The sequence below is a fragment of the Ptychodera flava genome, chromosome 18 (assembly GCF_041260155.1).
Source record: "Ptychodera flava strain L36383 chromosome 18, AS_Pfla_20210202, whole genome shotgun sequence".
In the NCBI taxonomy this organism is placed as follows: domain Eukaryota; kingdom Metazoa; phylum Hemichordata; class Enteropneusta; family Ptychoderidae; genus Ptychodera; species Ptychodera flava.
The window spans coordinates 39,430,917-39,450,425 of record NC_091945.1 but is presented as its reverse complement, the minus strand read 5'-3'; the positions used below and the strand labels follow the sequence as shown (position 1 = coordinate 39,450,425).

Genomic DNA, 19,509 nt, shown 5'->3' with positions numbered 1-19,509 from the left:
GATCGGATTTTATTTTAGCTGAAAAAAGGGTCTAGCGAAAGTAATGAAAATAAATTGCAAGTGAAAATACAGTATTCAACAATATAACAAAATCGGCTGAAAATACAAAATTTCTTTCATTCACTCGAATCCGAAACCGAATCCGAAACTGAATCCGAAACCGAGTCTATCTTCAGCATCGTGTGCAAAATTTACCCGTTTTTAGAAGTAACGCTGGTTTTCAGCTTACAGTATCGGAAGTTGGGCGGTACAGTTACTATTGCAAAGTTAATGATGGCACAATACGTCCCATGTTAAACACAATAGATAGTAATCATGGTAAAAATTGCAAATATATGTCAAACTTTTTTACACTTACTTGCCAGGTCTAGTCTCACATGAAAATATTTTGATGCTTATTCAAACCCTCTGTGCGCATATACCTGTAGTGTTGGGAAGCATGTTTACAAGTAGAAAAAGCACCTTTGCAAATAATAATAATAATAATAAATTAATAGCAGTACATGTAATAGTAACAGCTGCAGTAGTATCGTGACAATCACCCCTATCACTGTTCAAGATGGAAATGTCCAAAAGATAAATCCACTACAACCTCTGTAATCTGTGTTATGGCATTACTGGCCAGCATTTTAAATATTCTGAAGTCTAATACCGGAAACACAACAGTTGCAAGTTTTAAAACAATGTCTGGTTATTACATGTACTTTCAGTCTTGTAAATATACGAAATAGACAAACGCATTCTTAGTCACTCACCCAGTGAGTATATATCTACATACAACATAATACAGAACACATTTTAGACATAATCAGTGACCATATTCACATAAACGCAAGGGCATACATTCACGATGCCCTGGGTTTGATGCTGTGTATGTGTAACCCAACAACACTGGAACGCCGTGGGAACATAACACTCAGGGCTACCATTCGCGTTGCAACGTCACCTATTGGCATACCTGGCCGTTAAGATAGGAAACTATGCATGACATAGTATATAAACAACTGTCGATTTTTATTCACCAAATTTTGCGCAAGTACGATACATCGATTTGCAGGATTTGCAGCTCGAGTCCCATGCCATGGCAACGGGATTGGGACTGACATTGATAATGTTCATACACAACGCAATGATACTCACTTCTTTCCTTTCTCGCTTGGCCATATGACTATCCCGCTCAGTTGGACCTTCTCGAGATACTGGTTCCTCAGACTCAGGGCTCCCAAACAGGCTTGGAACAGCATTATCCTTCAGTAGCAAACGATGAGCAAATCCGCATTGGTATTGCAGCATGTTCGAAAAGTCGTCGGGGCGGAAATGCTCACTGCAGACACGAGCTTGACGATCTTTCCCTCCCGGACGACCACATTTCGCCAACCACTGGTTACGAAGAGAAGGTTTGATGGTACATTGAAAAAAATGTGCATTTCTAGGGTTCCTTCTGTCTGAGACAGTACAGAATTTTGCGATACAATACGGCATGATCGCTGGTTTGATGTTCACCCCATCGAACATTCAGTCTCTGCTGTCTGCTCTGCTGTCGCCATTTTCGAAGAAGCGCGCCACCGCTGAACGCAAGCAGCACTGATGACGTTTTGATCACGTGACACATACACAATGGCTGCGCCCGCTATATTGTCTATTTTTATACAATTTAGAAAACAATAAATATAGAAGGAAACGCATATTTTGCTTGGCGGTTTGTTAGAAAAGACAATAACAATTTGTTTTCACCTTTATTATATGTGTTGTAATAAGTATTCATAAATAAAGGGCCCTTTAAAGGGGAAGTTCACCAAGGATGATTTTTACATATGTGCTAGCTTTGTGGTCACTTACCCCGGAAAAGCTATTTTCACCATTTATAACTTGCACGATTTTTACAAAAACCGATAGAAATAGTACAGGAAGTTGCCCATGTAATTTGAATCATGGGAAAAAGCGCCAAGCTTGGAGCTTGCATAATGTGATATGGAAGGCACCATTTTCCCATGGGTATGGCATTGTCCACTCACCCATGCTTAAACCAGGCTATGCGTATTTACATAACTTTTGTTTATACTGAGTATCCTTGCATAAACAGTGAATCACTTATAATAAACTGTCCACTGTCAGATTTTGTGTTGCTGTTTACTACTGTGTTACTGTGAGTGGACAATGTGGGGGCCATACCCATCCGAAGAGAGTCCCTTCTATATCACATGATGCAAGCTCCAAGTTTGGGGCTTTTTTCCCATGATTCAAATTACATGGGCAATTTACTGTACTATTTTTATCATTTTTGTAAAAAATTGGGCGAGTTATAAATGGTGAAAATAGCTTTTCTGGGGTAAATGACCACAGAGCTACCACATATGTAAAAATCATCCTTGGTGAACTTCCCCTTTAAGGTAATATGCACCTCGAAAGCGAAAGACTTAAACTTTTGCTCAAACTTTCCTCAGTGAAACTTTCAACCATTCTCTTACCAAAGCAAGAATAAAAATCAGGGGTCACCGTGCAAACTTTGGTACTAGAGAGACAAATATCTTGCGATTTCTCAATATTAGAAATTCAAAATGGCCGCCATCCCTGTGTTAACTATATGGGAAAAAATAAAATTTTCGATTTTCGAAAAACTAAGACGGTGAAAACTTTTCTTTCGCCAAGAGCTTCAAAATGAGCCCCCACAAGTGGTAGGTCAGAATAAAATTGATAAAATTTGAAGGCCCGAATTCCTGTCCCCGAGGTGCGTTCTACCTTAACCCTTTTCCTGCCGAGCGCCCTTGTCCGTTATGGCGGAGTCCAGTTACTTTTGTATCCGCTAAGTGCCAACCACTCCAAGAAATAACCACCCTCAGTTGCTTTAGTTTAGGATAGGTTTATTCAAGAAGCGGTGAAAACTGGGTAAATAAAGAGATTAAAATACAAGGTCATTCATTGTCTACATCGGAGAGTCGAGGCAAATCAAGTTCAAAGTAAACGGAATAAAAGAACTAAATTCTACTAAAATATTTAAGCACTGCATTCAAAATGGTCCTCTAAATAATTGGAAAGTCATAGAAGGAAATCAACTTACATCGTTGCGCCTACAGTCCTACTTTGGCTGGAGTGTTTGTGAGATCCACGTGGCATGTCTACTTGCTTTAAGACAGTGGAGGAAAAAACGTGTCTGCCTGGGTGTAATTTAATCTTTAACCTTTTAATTGTTTTACCAAGAAGTTTCTTGACCTTTGTGTCAGAGGGCCTTAAGAAAGATAGAGGGCGATCTTCAGAAAATCTAGTAAGGGTCATGAAGGGTCAATTCATCACACTCCCCGTCTAAAAATGCGCGGTAAGCTGAATTTTACTAATCATAAATTTCAAATAGAATAAATGCCTACTAATATTTTAGGTCTAAATAAATTCTAAAAGCTAAGAGTATATACGAAAGGGTCCGTACTAAGAGAGTCCGTATATAGTGTTCATTGAATTCAATCACAGAGTTCAATTTGTACTTTCAATCAAAACTAATTCACTAATAGGTCTGAGGTAGGTTCGATGTTCGCCATCTTTGTAGATCATCACGTCTACTTTTCGTACTTTGTTGTCATCGCTGGGGTAGACCTTCACTATGCGAGCGAGGGGCCAGCTGTTTCTTGCGTATTCTTTCTCTCTCAAAAGAACCACGTCTCCTTCTTTGACGTTGATTGTAGATTTGTTCCATTTTGGTCGTGGCTGACGGCTTTGTAGATATTCTTTTCTCCATCGTATCCAGAATTGATCAGCTAGATACTGTACGCGTCGCCAACGTTTTCTACTGTAGATGTCTTGTTGGACGAATGAGCCTGGTGGTGGGGTCGGTGATTGAGTCTTCATTGTGAGTAGCATGTTTGGGGTGAGAGCTTGGGGATCGTTTGCATCTGATGATACCGTTGTTATAGGTCTGGAGTTGACGATGGCGCTGGCTTCTGCCATGAGAGTTGTCAGCAAGTCATGTGTGTATTGTTGCTTGCCTAGTTGATAGTGCATGGAGTCAAGAACGCGTCTGATGGTACCAATTTGTCGTTCCCATATACCGCCGAAGTGGAGTGGGATGCGTGAGGTGGGTTGAAAATCCACTCACAGTCTCTTGTTGTAAGGAATTTCTTGATGCGGTCTTGATCCAGCTCTTTGGCTGCTGCCTGAAGTTCGTTCTTTGCGCCAATGAAGTTGGTGCCCTGGTCACATCTGAGTTTCTTGATGTTGCCACGTATAGCTATGAAGCGACGTAGGGCGTTGATGAAGGATGAAGTGTCCATGGAGTCTATTACTTCTATGTGTACTGCTGTAGTGTAGAGACAGACAAAGATGACTGCCCATCTCTTTGCTTCAGACTTACCGGCTCTGGTTTTGCGGGAAGCTATAGTCCAGGGCCGAATACGTCCATTCCGACGTTGGTGAATGGTGGGGTTTTCTCTGTTCTGTCCGACGGTAGGTCGTTGGCCATGAGTTTGAGTGAGTGGTTTTGCTCTCAGTCTTCTACATATCGCACATTTGTGTAGTATGCTTCTTACCATGTCATGTACACCCATGATCCAATAGCCATTAGCTCTGACGTTTGACAGGGTGAGTTGTCTGCCTTGATGTTGTACTTGTCGATGTACATGATCGATGATAAGTCGTGAAATGTGGTTGTCCTGTGGGAGGATGATGGGGTGTCGGCCGCAGAGGTCGATGTCAGATTGACGAAGTCTTCCTCCAACGCGGATGAGTCCTTTTTCATCGATGAATGGGTTCATCCGGCTGATGGGGTTCCGTTTCTGTAGTCTGTTGTTGTCCGTGCCTGCTGACTTTGTTGCAGATAGTATCTCATATTCTTTATGAAACACGCTTTTCTGTACTGAGCGTAGGATGATGGTTTCTGCTTGTGCCATCATCTCAATTTTCAGTTCTTCTGGAGACTTCTCTTCTTCTTTTTTGTCTGTCTTTTCTGGTAATTTTCTTCGTCTGATTTTGCCTATTAAGTTGGCAATACTTCTCTTCAAGGATCTCCATGATGAGAATCGTTGAAATCGGTGAGCACCTAAGTCGTCTTGTTCTACTTCCTTCGTTGCTGTGTTGAGGACGGCAAGTTGTTTGCGGACCTCGGGGTCTTCGTCACTTACAGTACACAACGAAACTTGCGTTCAGACTCGGCGGGTTTTTGACAGCGATTAGACGCGTTCAAGACGCGTGCGAGACGCGTCTAAGACGCGTCTAAAACACGACCCTTCCAGCTCATTATCTCACAATGGAAAGAAGGTCATGAGTGGCCTTTGTTATGTAAATACAATACTCCACTACGTCGCGTTTTTGTCACGTTCTAGACGCTCCAACTTCTTTCGTCTACTATGATAAAATGTTGTCTAATCTAGCAGCTTTTTGCCTAGTCGATGTTTTATAGTGCAAACATTTGGAGAAAAGACCGATTGATTATATGTTGTTGCTCCAAAACCACCCAGCTAAACTCATTGCATTTAACCGATATCGAGTTGAACATGCGTTGTTCACTATGCATGTCCATGAGAAAGTCATTATCGAATGGCCTGGACCGATGCCACGAAGTAATTGCTAGTACATGAAATCAAAATCTTTCCTTCTGAAATATTTTGAATATCGAAATACCGAAAGTACTAGTAGTAAATGTATGTACAGTCGTGGTATTGTTGACAAAATGAACAGAAACACTGTTCATTCATGTGTCTGCGAGCTTTTTTATTACACTGTATGCATGTATATTATTGCCTGATTACTGTATTACTGTTTAACCCTTGCGTCCATTTTACACAGGCATAGGATTAAAAAACACCAAGAAACGACAGCCCGCATAGGAAATAAAATTTATAACGAAAACCCAGATCTTGTATTTTTCGTCTTTTCCTTTTTTTCATAATCGTTGCGAAGTTGCGTTACGCGTTAGATGAAAGCCACGCAATAAAACAGAGTGATTAGTTGATGAGTACGTTGTTACGAAAAATCATGTCTACGCAGTTGTAAGTTGTTACTCGTTCGCGGCATAATTGTCGAGCAGGTGATAGTCAAGGGGCTGAGTTGATACTAAAGACGGTCTCACATTTATTCCGCACCGTTTGGAGAGAGAGCACGTATCAGTTATTGTTAAAAACGTAACGATTTAATTCCCATTTGAGTAAAATAACTCGACAGTTGTAAATGGAATTCATGTTCGAACCCAATCGAAATTTACCTCTCCTCTGGCGGAAATCAACCATAGGCAGGCTTTACGCAGCTTTCCCGCAATTTCGATGATCATATTATGTCTGCAAACGACATTTTACGTCTTCATTGTCATTATTTGCAATACCAGAGAAATGAAGACCATCGGAAACACAGAATACCAAATAAGCATTTAAAGTTTTAAAACGGAACTTCCAAATATAGAGGGAATGGCTCGGTAATTTCAGGGTTACGTTGTTCTAAATTCTGAATGAAGTTACAAATGCGAGTTCGGAGTCTGGCAACAAACTTTTATTAAATACATTATTATTCGATCACTGTGTTATTGTTTTAACCACTTGCGCCCTTTTTACACAGGCATAGGATGAAAAGACCAAGAAATGACAGCTATCATGGGAATAAAATTAATTACGAAAACCAGCTTGTATTTTTTGTCTTTCCTTTCTTCATAATCTTTCCGAAATTGCGTTGTGCGTTAGATGAACGCTACGCAATAAAAAAGAGTGATTAGTTGATGAGTACGTTCTTACATTACATTACACTTTCTACCCCCATGGTTTTTACGAAAAAATCATGTATACGCAGTTGTAATTTGTTACTCGTTCGTGGCATAATATTGTCGAGCAGATCATGGTCAAGGGGCTGAATCGATACTAAATACGGTCTCGCAGTCACATTTCACCATGTGGAGAGAGCACGTAGCAGCTACGGTATTGTTACATGTAAAAATCCAACGATTTCATTCTCATTTGAGTAAAATAAGGCGACAGTTGTAAATGCAATTCATGTTATATGGTTATGTCGAAAACACTGGCGCAAACGGTAAGATAAATAACCCGCGAAATTATCGAGAAAGTGAAGATCGCATCGTCATTGCAAAAGCATGGCCGCCATGCACGACATGTACGATGACCTTTGGACTCTGCATGACCTAACACATGACGTTGTCATCAAGGTGGCAATATTGTCGATTAAAGTAATTTCGAAAACAACTGCAGTGATAAATATTTCTTCTAAAATGAATCTGCTAAAAATGACACGGCAAACGAGGTTTAAATCTTCTTTCTTTTCCATTGTTTGAGATCATGACAGAAGCATTTCATTTTATTGTGAACGTAAACGAAATTTACCTTTGGCGGAAATCAACCATAGGCAGGCTTTACGCCGCTTTGCTCTTCCATTTTAACCCAGGCAATTTCGATGGATATGTAATCTCGTGTTGGCGGTCAACAACGCTTTCAGTTGTGACGCAACATACTCTGAATTTACAGGAAGAATGTATTCTTAAAAGGTTACCTTGTCAGTTGCTTGACATGTATCATGTCAATGACATGATGCTCTGACACTCGGAGAGTGATAACTTATCCTTGTCACTGTCGGCAAACGTAACTCAAGTGCAGCAAAGACAATGTCGGAATTCTACTGATAATGTGCAGTATTGTACATGCTGTTACGCAACTGGATTGATTGGGAGAACAAATGTTCATGTACTTTTATAAGTGCACATTCATGAGCTGCCATGGACATTCATTGATATATACGAATATTTCTTGAACTCTCTTTTATTTGTCGACGCGTACGTCATATTTCTGTCTTGTTTTCAATTCCCGAAACGAATACACAACTTGTATACTCCTACTACCTCCATGTATATACAATGTAACAATGCACACGACGCAATCGTACATTCTTCGGGGGCGCAGATATATAGTCTTAGATTTATTTCTGGAGTTTCATTGCACATCGTATCGACATGACTTTCTCGCACCATGGAATTTCTTTACTTGAGTTTGAACTAACATCGACAACCGGTCCCTTCAAGAACTCATGGAAAGAGACGCGACGGTGCTTCGTATTATAATAGAGGTGTACGGTACCTCGATTATAATATTTAAACTTCTGTCGTATCTCGTCATCTTTCCCCGGTCGGATACAAAGCCACCTTACGGCAGCACGATCATAATCATACACCGAAGCCTAGAATTGTATTTTACACAGCGGCGTCTTGCGTATAGTGGCATAGAAATACCGGTAGACACAAGCTATACTTCTACTTGTAAAAGCGTGGCAGCCATGTTTGCTTCGAAATGCCCGATCTGCAAAGTTGCGCAGTTGATGTCGGTATCGATACTTCCGCAATTTATTGTTCATTTTCGGAATTGGATTTTCAACTTAATGACATGTCAGATATGAAATTTAATTATTTAGCTTTTTGTTCCACACAGAGAATGAATTTCCAGCGTTTTAGTGACCAATTCAGTCCCACTGTGTACTACTTCCCTGAACACAGTGCATGCGTGAGCGCTCAGATAATTTTGAAAACGGACACTGGACAGACAAACTTGGCCTTCGAGCCTCGGTAAGATAGTGGGCCAATTCGACTATCTCGGAAACATAAGTCAGATCTTTTCTCACTGACAAATAAAACGGAATTAAGCAAAATCAGTTAGCCAATGAAATCACTTGCATTTTTCTACAACATTATTACTGTTGACTTACGGTACAGACCCATATAACCACAAACTAGCGTACCATCACGTTAAACTATTTAGCCTACATAGGAGCAAAGTCGTACGTGAAAAAAGTAAAGGACAAAATACAATTTGCAGGTTTTCAAAACAAATTTTATTGAGATGTAAGTTCTTATTTCCTTGTCGCTAGCGCTCCCGTTCAAGACCTGTGTAGAAAGGACACGTGGTTTAAAATGTAATAAATTGACGGGGCAACATTCATTTGGATTTATTGGGTGCTCACTGTTCTTGTTTTGTTTTTTTACCAAAATTCGTAATTTTTCAAACAGAACATAAAACCCATGGAGAGCACTGTCTGTCACTGGTACTTTTCTTTTATTTGTTTTTGTAATTTTATTACATTGGACCTGCGAGGTATAATTATCTCAGAACGGGTTAGTTTTACCCGGGAACACAACGTTTTTTAAGTTACCTGCCCTGGTAGTTGGTTGCAATGTCCACGAATTTCGAACACTGGCTTTTGTAAATTTTCAAAGCTAGTAAAATATCCGTGACAGACTCGATGAGGGTGTCTCCATGTGAACGTCCTTGAACCCATGACCGCGACCGTCGATTTTTATGCGTTCACTATAATCGTACGTATTTGCGTGTAGCGTTGGATGGGCGATACCATTTTCACGAAGTGGTAAAAAGCAGGAGTATGCAAAATGTCGTTGTCCAGTCACAAAGAAATTCAACCACAAATCGCAGTGAAAATGCAATTCATAGGATTTTGATCAGTTATAAACTAAAACTTGGAAAGACCAGACCTTGTCCATATTATTTCATTCTTTAATTATTATTGTGAGATAAAGTGAACGTCCCTCCTGAAAGATAGTCAAGGCCGGATGTTTCGCAACAAGTCTGTGAACGTGAATTGTTCACTTGTAACATGTCAGCGGTGTGGACTCGGCGACCCGGCCGTACCAGGCTCTGAAACAATTCTGAAAAGACTACGCAAGACAGAGACTGTAGAATTTTGTCTTTTGTCCGTTCATATTCCTTGTTCACTGGCATTTGGCAAAAGGAATGTCCCACGTATATTTCTAAGTGACCACACGATGTTTTTATAAACGTGCTATAGACTATAGCTTCATGTGTACTTCGTCAAATCGCAATATCCCAATTCTTGCGAGCCAGAGCATGCAAATCTCCGCTCCGCTGCACTGACCTACGCAAAAACGGGTAGCGCTAAGCTATCGCCGTAAAGAGGCACGTGGATTACGACGATGAATATCCCCAGCTATTTATCGAAACAGTTGTAGAAATGCTACGTTAGACAAGGACAGAGAGGTGTAAAAGTCATGTCTTTATTGATCTCTATACATGTACCTATCCCGTTCCTCTGTAACTGCTGCTGTATGAGTGGAAATTCTGCTGGCTGGGGCGATGACATTGCATGTATGAGGATACAGTATATCCCATGATGTGTTTCAAATTCTAGCATAGCAAAATGTTTACCACTTCCGTGAAATGCCCATATAATTTCCTGGCAGCACAAAAAAATAACCCATTGTTTTCTGATGTCCGTAGGGACTTTGGCATGTGAATTAGCAAAGTGTTGACTACAAATTTCAGCAACGTCTATACCAGGGACACTGTGTCCCCAAGGCAACGCAACTCTACGTTGGCAGTAAAACTTGATAGGGTTTCGGGCAAAGGGTCGATCCAAATTGAGACAATTTAGAGATACCAAATGAAATTGAAATTGACAAGTTGATGAATATTTTCTTGACTGCGTCAAAAAAACGGTAACTCTCATTTGAAAAAATTCTGGTGCAACCTACTGGCTGCTTTAGACAAGTTCGCGGTGCGTTTTTTTGCATGACCTCTGGTGCATACAATTTACATACATGAATAACAGTCGCGTTTTGGACGCGTCCTAGACGCGTCTGAGACGCGTCTGAAACGCGTCTCAGACTGAGTATTGTCGTGAAAAAGTCACGTCGGAAACGCGTCTTTCTGAACGGAAGTTTCGCTGCGTACTGTACTGTGTGTTTGTGTTCTGTTTCTTCGTGGTTGTCTTGCTCGTCTCGCTGCCACAGGAATGCTGGTCCTGATAGCCAAATAGTTGAGTTGAGTTTTTGGGCTGGTACACTGCGTGATGCGATGTCAGCTGGATTTTCGTGTGTAGACACATGTCGCCACTGGTGTGGTGATGAGATGTTGTGTATCTTTTCTACTCTGTTCGCTACGTATACGTGGAAACGTTTCGAGGTGTTGTTTATATATCCAAGGACGATTTCGCTGTCCGTGTGATATGTGACGTTGTCGATGTTCAGGCCGATTTCTGATGTGATCTTCTGTGCGAGTTCTGTCGCTAGGACGGCTGCACACAGTTCTAGGCGAGGTATGGAGACTGCATGAGTCGGGTTTACCTTTGCTTTGCCAAGTATGAATGATACGTTGATGTTGTCTTCATGGTTGGTCAACCACAGGTACGCTACGCCACCTATGGCGTCATTGCTGGCGTCGGAGAAAATGTGACACTCAGTGGGTGGAGTGCAGCATCGCTGTAGCTGTATCTTTGTGATGTAGTTGAGGTTGTTGCACCAGCGGGTCCATCTGGGCAAATATTTCTCTGGTAGCGTTTCATCCCATCCAAGGTTTGATGAGTTGCGTCCTTTAGTTTCTGTCATGAGGCCTCGTAGTATTAGTTTTCCTTCTATGGAAACTGGTGCGAGTATACCGAGTGGATCGTATATTGAGTTGACGATCGCCAGTACTCCCCGCCGTGAGAATGGCTTCTCCTTCAAGTCTACTTCGAATGTGAATGCGTCCGCCTCTAGAGACCACTTGACCCCTAATGATCTCTGTGTCGGTAAGGTGTCTTGGTTGAAATCCAAACTCTGTAGATCTTTGGCTCGTACTTCGTCTGGAAGTGCTGTCATGACTTCTTCGTCATTAGAAACGATCTTGTGGAAGTTAACGTTTCTGGTCGCTAGTAAGTCTCTTGTTCTATTGATGAGACTAATAGCTTTCTGTGCATCTGGTGCTGAGGTTAGTCCGTCGTCGACGTAAAAGTTCTTGTCGATGAACTCTTTCACGTCTTCTCCGTATGTAGATACGCCGTCTTCAGCGATCTTTCTCAGTCCGAAGGTAGCAATGGCTGGTGAGGAGACATTGCCGAACAGGTGTACGTTCATTCTGTACTGAATTACTGGTTTCATGGGGTCGTTGTCTTTGAACCAAAAGAAGCGCAGATAGTCTCTGTGTTCTTTGTTGACGTGGAAGCTATGAAACATTTGTTCTACGTCGCCCATTACTGCTGTCTGCTCGCGTCGGAATCGTAGCAGGATACCGAGGAGGCTGTTCATTTGGTCAGGTCCCTGAAGCAATGCGTCGTTCAAGGAGACTCCATTGTACTTTGCACTGGAGTCGAATACTACTCTGATCTGCTGTTTCTTGGGATGGTAGACACCGAAGTGTGGTAGGTACCATGCGTTGTCGGCATCTATTTCATCTTCTGGAACAGGACTTGCGTGGTCACGTTCCGTTATTTTCTTCATAAACTGAAAGTATTCTTCCATCATTTGTGGTTTACGCTGAAACTGATTCTGTAGATTGTAGAATCGGTTCAGAGCTGACTGTCGGTTGTTCGGTAATTTCTTCGGGTCTTGCCTGAAGGGAGAGGAAGTTCTAGATTTCCTTCCTCATTTACATGGACTTCTCGTTGCATGATGTCCAGGAATTGCTTGTCTTCAATGGAGGGTGCCTTTTGTTCGTCGTAAGGTGTCCGCTTGAAGACGGTGGTGCCGAAGTTGACGGGTTTCGGGCTTATTATGTCTTTGATGTGGATGTGATGATTACATTCGAGCGCCGATTCATCGTAGCTGTTGAGGGTTGCAGTAGTACGGTGTACTGAAGTGCGGATTACACCTCTTGCTGTCTCTAGGCACAGTTCACCTGAAATTGTCCACCCTAGGTCGGTGCGTTGAGCCCAAGGCGAGTTAACAGGTCCGTTCCTTGTTTCTCTGACTTTCAGTGGTTCTGGGCAGTTTCTGCCGATGAGGAGATGAATTCCGACATTCTTTTTTGGTTCTGGAATGTAATCGATGATGGGCTTCAGATGTTTGAAGGCCTTGCAAATGTCTGGTGTGGGTATTTCGTTCTTGTCACTCGGTATGTTGTCGTTTTCTAGCAGGACGGGAAGAGAGAATTTTTTCTTTCCGTCATGTGATTCTATGATGACGCGGTTGCTACGTCGTCCCTTTCTGAGTTCTCCTTTGCCACTGCATGTTGACAGTTCGTATTCAAGGTCTGGGCCGTGTATCTTCAGTGCGTCGAAGAGGTGGCTATCACCCATACAGGCGTTGGACTGGTCGTCTAGGACTACGTAAGTTTCTATGTAGTCTGCTGGTCGGTCTTGTGTATACACCTTTGCGAGGACTATCTTCCCACACGAACGTCCGGCTGGGCATTTCGTGAGTCTGGTACATTTTGTTGTAGCTTCTTGGGTTTCCTTTTCTTTATCTTCTGGTTTAGCTTCGGTTGTTTTCTGCTTAGACCTGTCACCGGGTGTAGCGTGGAGACAGGTGATGTGTTTCTTGCTCTTGCATATGGCGCACTCGATGGTCGATGTGCAGTCTTTGGCGAGATGTTTCTCAGTGCATTTAAAGCATAAGCCTTTCTTCTTACACAGTTCAATTCTGTCAGCAACTGGTTGCTTTGCAAATGCTTTGCAATCTTCAGGTCATGTCCTGTAGCCTCGTGAAAGAGACATTGTTTTTCTTCATTTGATGATTTCGTTGCGTGTACACGCGCTCTAGTCTTCGTTTGTTGACTGGATTTTGACTTACTTGTTCCAGGTGTGTGTGTCGTCTGGTCTTGGAATATCAGGATCGCATGCTGCTTTCGCTGTGTCTTTTAGGAAGTCTTTGAAGAACTTGAATGGAGGAAATGTTTTGTGGCGTCGTTTGTATGATGCCACGTTATCTCTCCACTTGTTGAGGACGAATCTTGGTAACTTCTCCATGACGGGCTTGAGTCCCTGTGGTGTATTGAGGGACGAAAGGTCAGGAAGTTTTCTCATGTGTGCCTCTGTGTTAGAGCACAAGTCTGATAGTTCGAGTAGCTTTTTGCTTTCGTCTGGTTTAACTTTCGGGAAGGACTTCAGTCTTTCCAGGATTACTGCGGTGATGACTGCAGGGTTGCCGAATCTGTCTTCTAGTTCTATCCAAGCCTCTCTGTATGACTCGTCTGGGTCGTCTACGTATCGCTGTAGATGGTCTTCAACAATTTTCTGCGGATCTCCCTGCGTGTATTTATGCAGGAAGTCAAGTTTCTCAGATGTCTGTATGCAGGCCGTTGTCACAGTGGCCTCGAATGATCTTTTCCATGACATGTACATGGTTGGGTCGCCTCCAAATGTTATTGGTTGTTGTAGTGGTAAACGTTGACGGGCCATCATTTGGGCTATCTCCGTCAGAGGTTGCATGTTGTTGTTGTTCTGGCTTGTTGTAGGTGTCTGTTGATTTGAAGTAGGTGTGACTGTCTCACCTGATTCTGTTGGTGTTCCCTGTCCTGGTTGTATCAGTAGAGGGGATGATTCTAAGCCTTTATTTTGTGCTTTGGGTATGAACTCGGTAAAGTTCAGTGCTGGTAATGGATCATGCTTCATTTCTCTTTTCATTGCAATGTATCGTGATACATGGTCGTTTGATGACTGGTCTGGTGTAGTAAGTGTCTGTACTGGTAAGGAATTTTCTTCCGCTACTTGCTGGAGGGTTTCTGCGTCGATCCTTGCCTTTTCTGCTTTCATTTCAGCTTCGATAACTTTGATCTTAGCTTGATGGTGAGCAATTGTCTTCATATACTCTGCCTCTCTTGCTGCAGAGCGTGCCTTGCCTTGTGCCTTTAATGCGTTTGTTCTGGATGATGTTGATGATCTGGTTCTGTGTGAACTACGCAAGCTGCCTTGTGTAGATCCTCGTTCGGATGGTGATTCGAAGTTGAGGGCGCTGTTTTCAGCTCTCCTTGTCTTTGCATCGTTAATGTATTCATTTGCTTGTTCAATGTTCCTATTGAAGTTTATTTCCGTTAATTCTGCATGCCCCTTACCTTCTGGAGTCTTGTCTTGTTGATAAAGTCTCTGAAGTTTGTTCCAAGTTTGTTCATATTCCTTGGAAAGTGCCTCTGCTGTATCAATTTTGCTTTCTGTTGGTCCTGCATCCCCCTGAGGTCGATGAGAACTCCCCTGTTTGGTTCCAAATGCTTGACAGGGCCTTTTCAGTGTTCAAGGTAGCATAGAGCAGTCCTCTTTCGTTTTTACTACTGTCCTGTAGAGGGCGCCCTTCAGTTCGGGCAGCAGATCCACCTTCAGCAGTCCCACTGGGAACCGCCCCTTCCTTTGTTTGTTCTGTGGTATTTTCTGTCTTAGAAATATCTCCTTGATTTTCATTTTGAGATTCTGTGTGGGCTGGTAGTTCAGCTCCTTCGACTTTATCTTCATCCATTATAGTTTCTTTGAGTCAGTTGTAGTTGGCTGTATATGTGTATACAGTTGGCCTACCTTGTAGCCTATATGCCAGTGTCCGCTGTGCACTCGAGCCAGTGTCTTGTCCAATGGTTCACTGGTTTTCAGCAATTTTTCACTTGCGACGATTTTTCACTTCCAACGATTTTTCACTGTGGCGGAGTCCAGTTACTTTTGTATCCGCTAAGTGCCAACCACTCCAAGAAATAACCACCCTCAGTTGCTTTAGTTTAGGATAGGTTTATTCAAGAAGTGGTGAAAACTGGGTAAATAAAGAGATTAAAATACAAGGTCATTCATTGTCTACATCGGAGAGTCGAGGTAAATCAAGTTCAAAGTAAACGGAATAAAAGAACTAAATTCTACCAAAATATCTAAGCACTGCATTCAAAATGGTCCTCTAAATAATTGGAAAGTCATAAAAGGAAATCAACTTACATCGTTGCGCCTACAGTCCTACTTTTGGCTGGAGTGTTTGTGAGATCCACGTGGCATGTCTACTTGCTTTAAGACAGTGGAGGAAAAAACGTGTCTGCCTGGGTGTAATTTAATCTTTAACCTTTTAATTGTTTTACCAAGAAGTTTCTTGACCTTTGTGTCAGAGGGCCTTAAGAAAGATAGAGGGCGATCTTCAGAAAATCTAGTAAGGGTCATGAAGGGTCAATTCATCACACCGTTATTTTGCCAAGTCAGTAGAAAACCGCCCCATAATATGTGCCTGTAAAAGATTGGCTCTCCTGCATGTTATCCTGCCAGGCATTTTGGCAGAAATCGCCCATTTTCAGGGTTGTTTTAGCCGTACTTATACGTGTTAGACTTCGATAATTTCTACATGCCCGTAGACAGGGGAAGGAGCTCAAGGGTTACTGCAGAAAAAAATTGAGGTCACCGGCTTTGTTTGCCCCTGGGAGTGCGTCATTTTATTGCCGTTCCATGTTTATTTTTTCGGAAATAAACTCCTTCAGTATTACGCACGTCCGCTAGGCACAAACATCACCTCACTCGTCTGTTAGTCAGAGACCCTGAGGGTCGTGCTAGGGGTGCAGCAGCACCGCAAACCTGTCCTGTTTCCCCAGGGTAGGGTCAATTGAATACGTACCTGCAACGACTTGGCAGTGTAGCACAAAAACTACGTTTTTGCCGTTGTATTAACGACATGGCTGAGCCATTGAAGCACAGCTCCACGTAGTGTAGCCAGCTCAGTTGGGAGTTGGTTTATGAGTGTTACCGTTCATTACTGACTTAATCGAGTGGTCCTCAGTCAGGAACGGGTTTGTACCGACAAGGCTTTGGCTGCAGCTAACCAGTGATAACCAGTCATTACACCCAAGTCTTCAGTTCACTTTTGCGATGCACGGGTGCAACGCAATATGCTTCCATTGTTCTAGCCATCGACGTGTCCACATGCCTGGCAGCCATATTGTACTGCTAGCTGGTTTGCATAACAAAAGCAGTCCCTGCTAAATGCAGGCAGTATCCCCGTAGCAGACTACACATTGACCTTATTGACCTTATGAATTCTCTGTACGCAAACAGCGTACGTAGTTACCAATGCGTCGGCAAGAGGATACGTTTGCCTGCAAACCAGAGCCAATACTTTGGACGATGGAATAAATAAAAATCCAAAGCTATGTCCATTGAATGGCACGGCCAAGGCGGTGAAGGACGTTGTCTGGCTTGAACTTGCAGAGCTGAAGCCCAGCTTAGTACGTCGGACACCAGTTTGTAATGGTATTTCCGAGTCGTTCATATCCGTTCCATCGGAGGAACAAGTCGAGCCGTCCCGTCAAAAATACGTTCTCATTTTCAGTCACGCACAACTGAATAAGTGACTTTCGTCTCGCACCATCCGCATATCTGCCAAGTCATTTACAAGAGGTAGCCTTCTAGATTAGCATTGCCGAGTTGGTCAAAGTTCGGCAGCAATCTCTATAGTGCTAGGCAGCCAAGTACGTCCAACTCCGCCAGAAAACGTCACCATGCTATCCTGCCAAGTCCGCTAAAAAGCAGTAAAAAAAACCCAGCCCCCCCTCGGGTGTGGGGGACTGGCGGACAGGTTTCTGCACCTTTCCCTGTCTATCGACTCCCTGCAAACCCATTTCGAGGGGAAAAGGCGTTCCTTGTCAGAAAACCTCTCCTCGGATGACCCCTAAACGCACAGGGGATAGCAAAACGTAGTGCCGTCGACTTGGCAGGAAAGAGGGTACCCAAAAAGGGTCCGATTTCCACCGGGTTGGGAGAATAACGGTCACCAGTGCTTAGATTCTGGCTACACCGAATTTCAAGCGGATTTTCACCGACTTGGCAGGAAAAATCTATACCTACAGGGTCTGACATCTTGTATGTGAACTGTCATCAGAGGGTAAACCGGTCATACTTGTACAAACGTATATAGAAAGTAACAATTAATTCTATTTTATCCTTTATGATTACTAATCATGAATCGATACAAATAACATTTTAATCTCAACGCCTGGCGCGACACCAAGGGCTGAGCACTATATAATATTATGCATAATAATATTTGTCTGCACTTTCCGCATGGACGACGAAAATAAAACCTGGTCGTGTTACAATGGTTACTAAAAGTCATGCTAGTTCGTGGTACTTTATGGCTCAGACTACAAGCTGCCACAACAGCCGCGTATGCAACAACAAAGTTTTTCCGAATTTTAGGCAGCGTTGTCCAAAAGTCGCGTGCGTGCAGCTATATTTAGTAACAAACCTGAAATCGCGATCAACGCTATTATTTTGCATATTGCAGTGACCTCTTACACTGCATGTTTCGGGAACTGAAGAAGATGATTGGAAAGTCTCCCGATAAGGAGAAGTCTCCCAGTCGGGAGAAACTCTCCCGATCGGGGCCAACAACATCTCAATTTCGCAAACAGATTCAGAGTAACCCCCGATCAGGAGAACTTCTCCCGATCAGGAGAGAATCCCCCTTTTGGTGTAGTGTGCTTTGCTGACGAAATCGGAACTTGGATCATCGTAAAGGGCGACAGGCGCTTGGCCGGCCAGTCGCTTCCCGAACGTTGTGTTACATCACGGTCCCATGGGATTGGCGAAGCGACAGGCCAGACGCCCGTGTAATGGGCTACATTATATATATGTCCAAACTTCAGCTTAATTTTGTACTCTCACCGACTATTTCAGGTTCTCCGATCTCCCCTTCCTCGTCCAGATCAAGGAGTCGGTCTTTTTCATCAGCCATAACAGAAGACTCGACTACGATCGGTTAAGCAGTTCCAATCACGATGCTGAAGTTATTTTCGTATTCGTTTACGTATTCGTATTGAAGTCGCTGACAGAAATTGGTATTTTTAGTCCAGGTTTCAGGTATGAAATGTGCGGTATTTACTGAGGTTTAAATATTGTAATAATATGGTTCGTAATTTCATCTGCCAAATTTTGTTAGATGTACATAAATTTGCATCTGAAGATTTTAAAGAATTTTGTTTACCTCATTTCATTTGAAAAAAAAAATACTTAAAACCGATTGGGATCTGTTAAGCATCTTCGCTTGCCAAGGTCTCTTATATCTTGTCCGGGCAGTTGGATGCACCCCGAAATCAGGTCGTTAGTGCCACTGAGGCGGGGACCAGCTGAAAACCAGCCAAATACGAATACGAATACAAAAACGAATACGAAAATAACTTCAGCATCGTCATGTGAACCGCATTTGACCACCTATTCGTCACTTCCGTTTCACAAAAGAACTCCAGAATATTCTACCTCGTTCGCTCTGTTTCACTGGTATTATTTAAAGCTAGATCATATTCATTGTGTTGACGACAGATAAAATCTCAAACTGTTCAACGCCACACTATCTTTCATTTGAAGAAATCCAGGTGAGTTTCACTTTTTGTCTTTTATAAACGCCATATAACGAGCCTTGGTCGGTAAAATGCCGGTAATAGGAGACAGTCATTGTGATGGTACATGTTCTGTACCTGCAGTTTGCTTCGGCATTGCGCGGCTCCACCACCCGAAACTTCCAGCTTTAAAAGCTTATTTTTAGATATACCGTGCTAATATGTCAATCAATCGATGTCCAAGTGCAATCCTCGAGTCACCATGGTGATACACGGCTGTTTTAATCACTCCCTGCTACTTTCTAGCAAGCTCCACGCTATGTAGCTCTGACTCGTGGAAACTGATTGGTAACCCCATGGAGCTAGTAACGGATTTTTAGCTCCATGGTTACCCTTTCCCTGCCAGAGAGTATCACTTCCCCATCTGCCAAGTCAGTAAAAAGTGGTATTGAGCCAAAAACACATGTATTTTCACCCTCTTAGCTTGGTATGTTATTCAGTGTTCGCGCTAGGATTTTTTTTCAAATTAGCCAAG

At 42.7% G+C, this 19,509-nt stretch overlaps 3 protein-coding genes across 3 annotated transcripts in view; 1 reads left to right on the top strand and 2 right to left on the bottom strand.

Annotated features, from left to right (window-relative positions):
- Positions 1 to 18,458, bottom strand: part of LOC139117570 (synaptic vesicle glycoprotein 2C-like) — a 98,267-nt gene extending 79,809 nt beyond the window's left edge. The window contains exon 1 of the mRNA XM_070680797.1: positions 18,304 to 18,458. Within this exon, the coding sequence (XP_070536898.1) occupies positions 18,304 to 18,373 (70 nt within the window). The 5' untranslated portion in view covers positions 18,374 to 18,458. The remainder of the gene's footprint in view (positions 1 to 18,303) is intronic.
- Positions 9,973 to 18,306, bottom strand: LOC139117569 (uncharacterized). Its single transcript, XM_070680796.1, has 2 exons — positions 15,598 to 18,306; positions 9,973 to 15,421 (listed from the first exon to the last, which is right to left on the bottom strand). Exon 2 carries the CDS (start codon positions 12,215 to 12,217, stop codon positions 10,307 to 10,309), a length of 1,911 nt encoding a protein of 636 aa, XP_070536897.1. The 5' UTR covers positions 12,218 to 15,421; positions 15,598 to 18,306; the 3' UTR covers positions 9,973 to 10,306.
- A 350-nt stretch (positions 18,459 to 18,808) lies between the features above and the next one.
- Positions 18,809 to 19,509, top strand: part of LOC139117571 (dnaJ homolog subfamily A member 1-like) — an 88,566-nt gene continuing 87,865 nt past the window's right edge. Inside the window, exon 1 of the mRNA XM_070680800.1 lies at positions 18,809 to 19,010. The gene's annotated coding sequence lies outside the window, so the exon portion shown is untranslated. The remainder of the gene's footprint in view (positions 19,011 to 19,509) is intronic.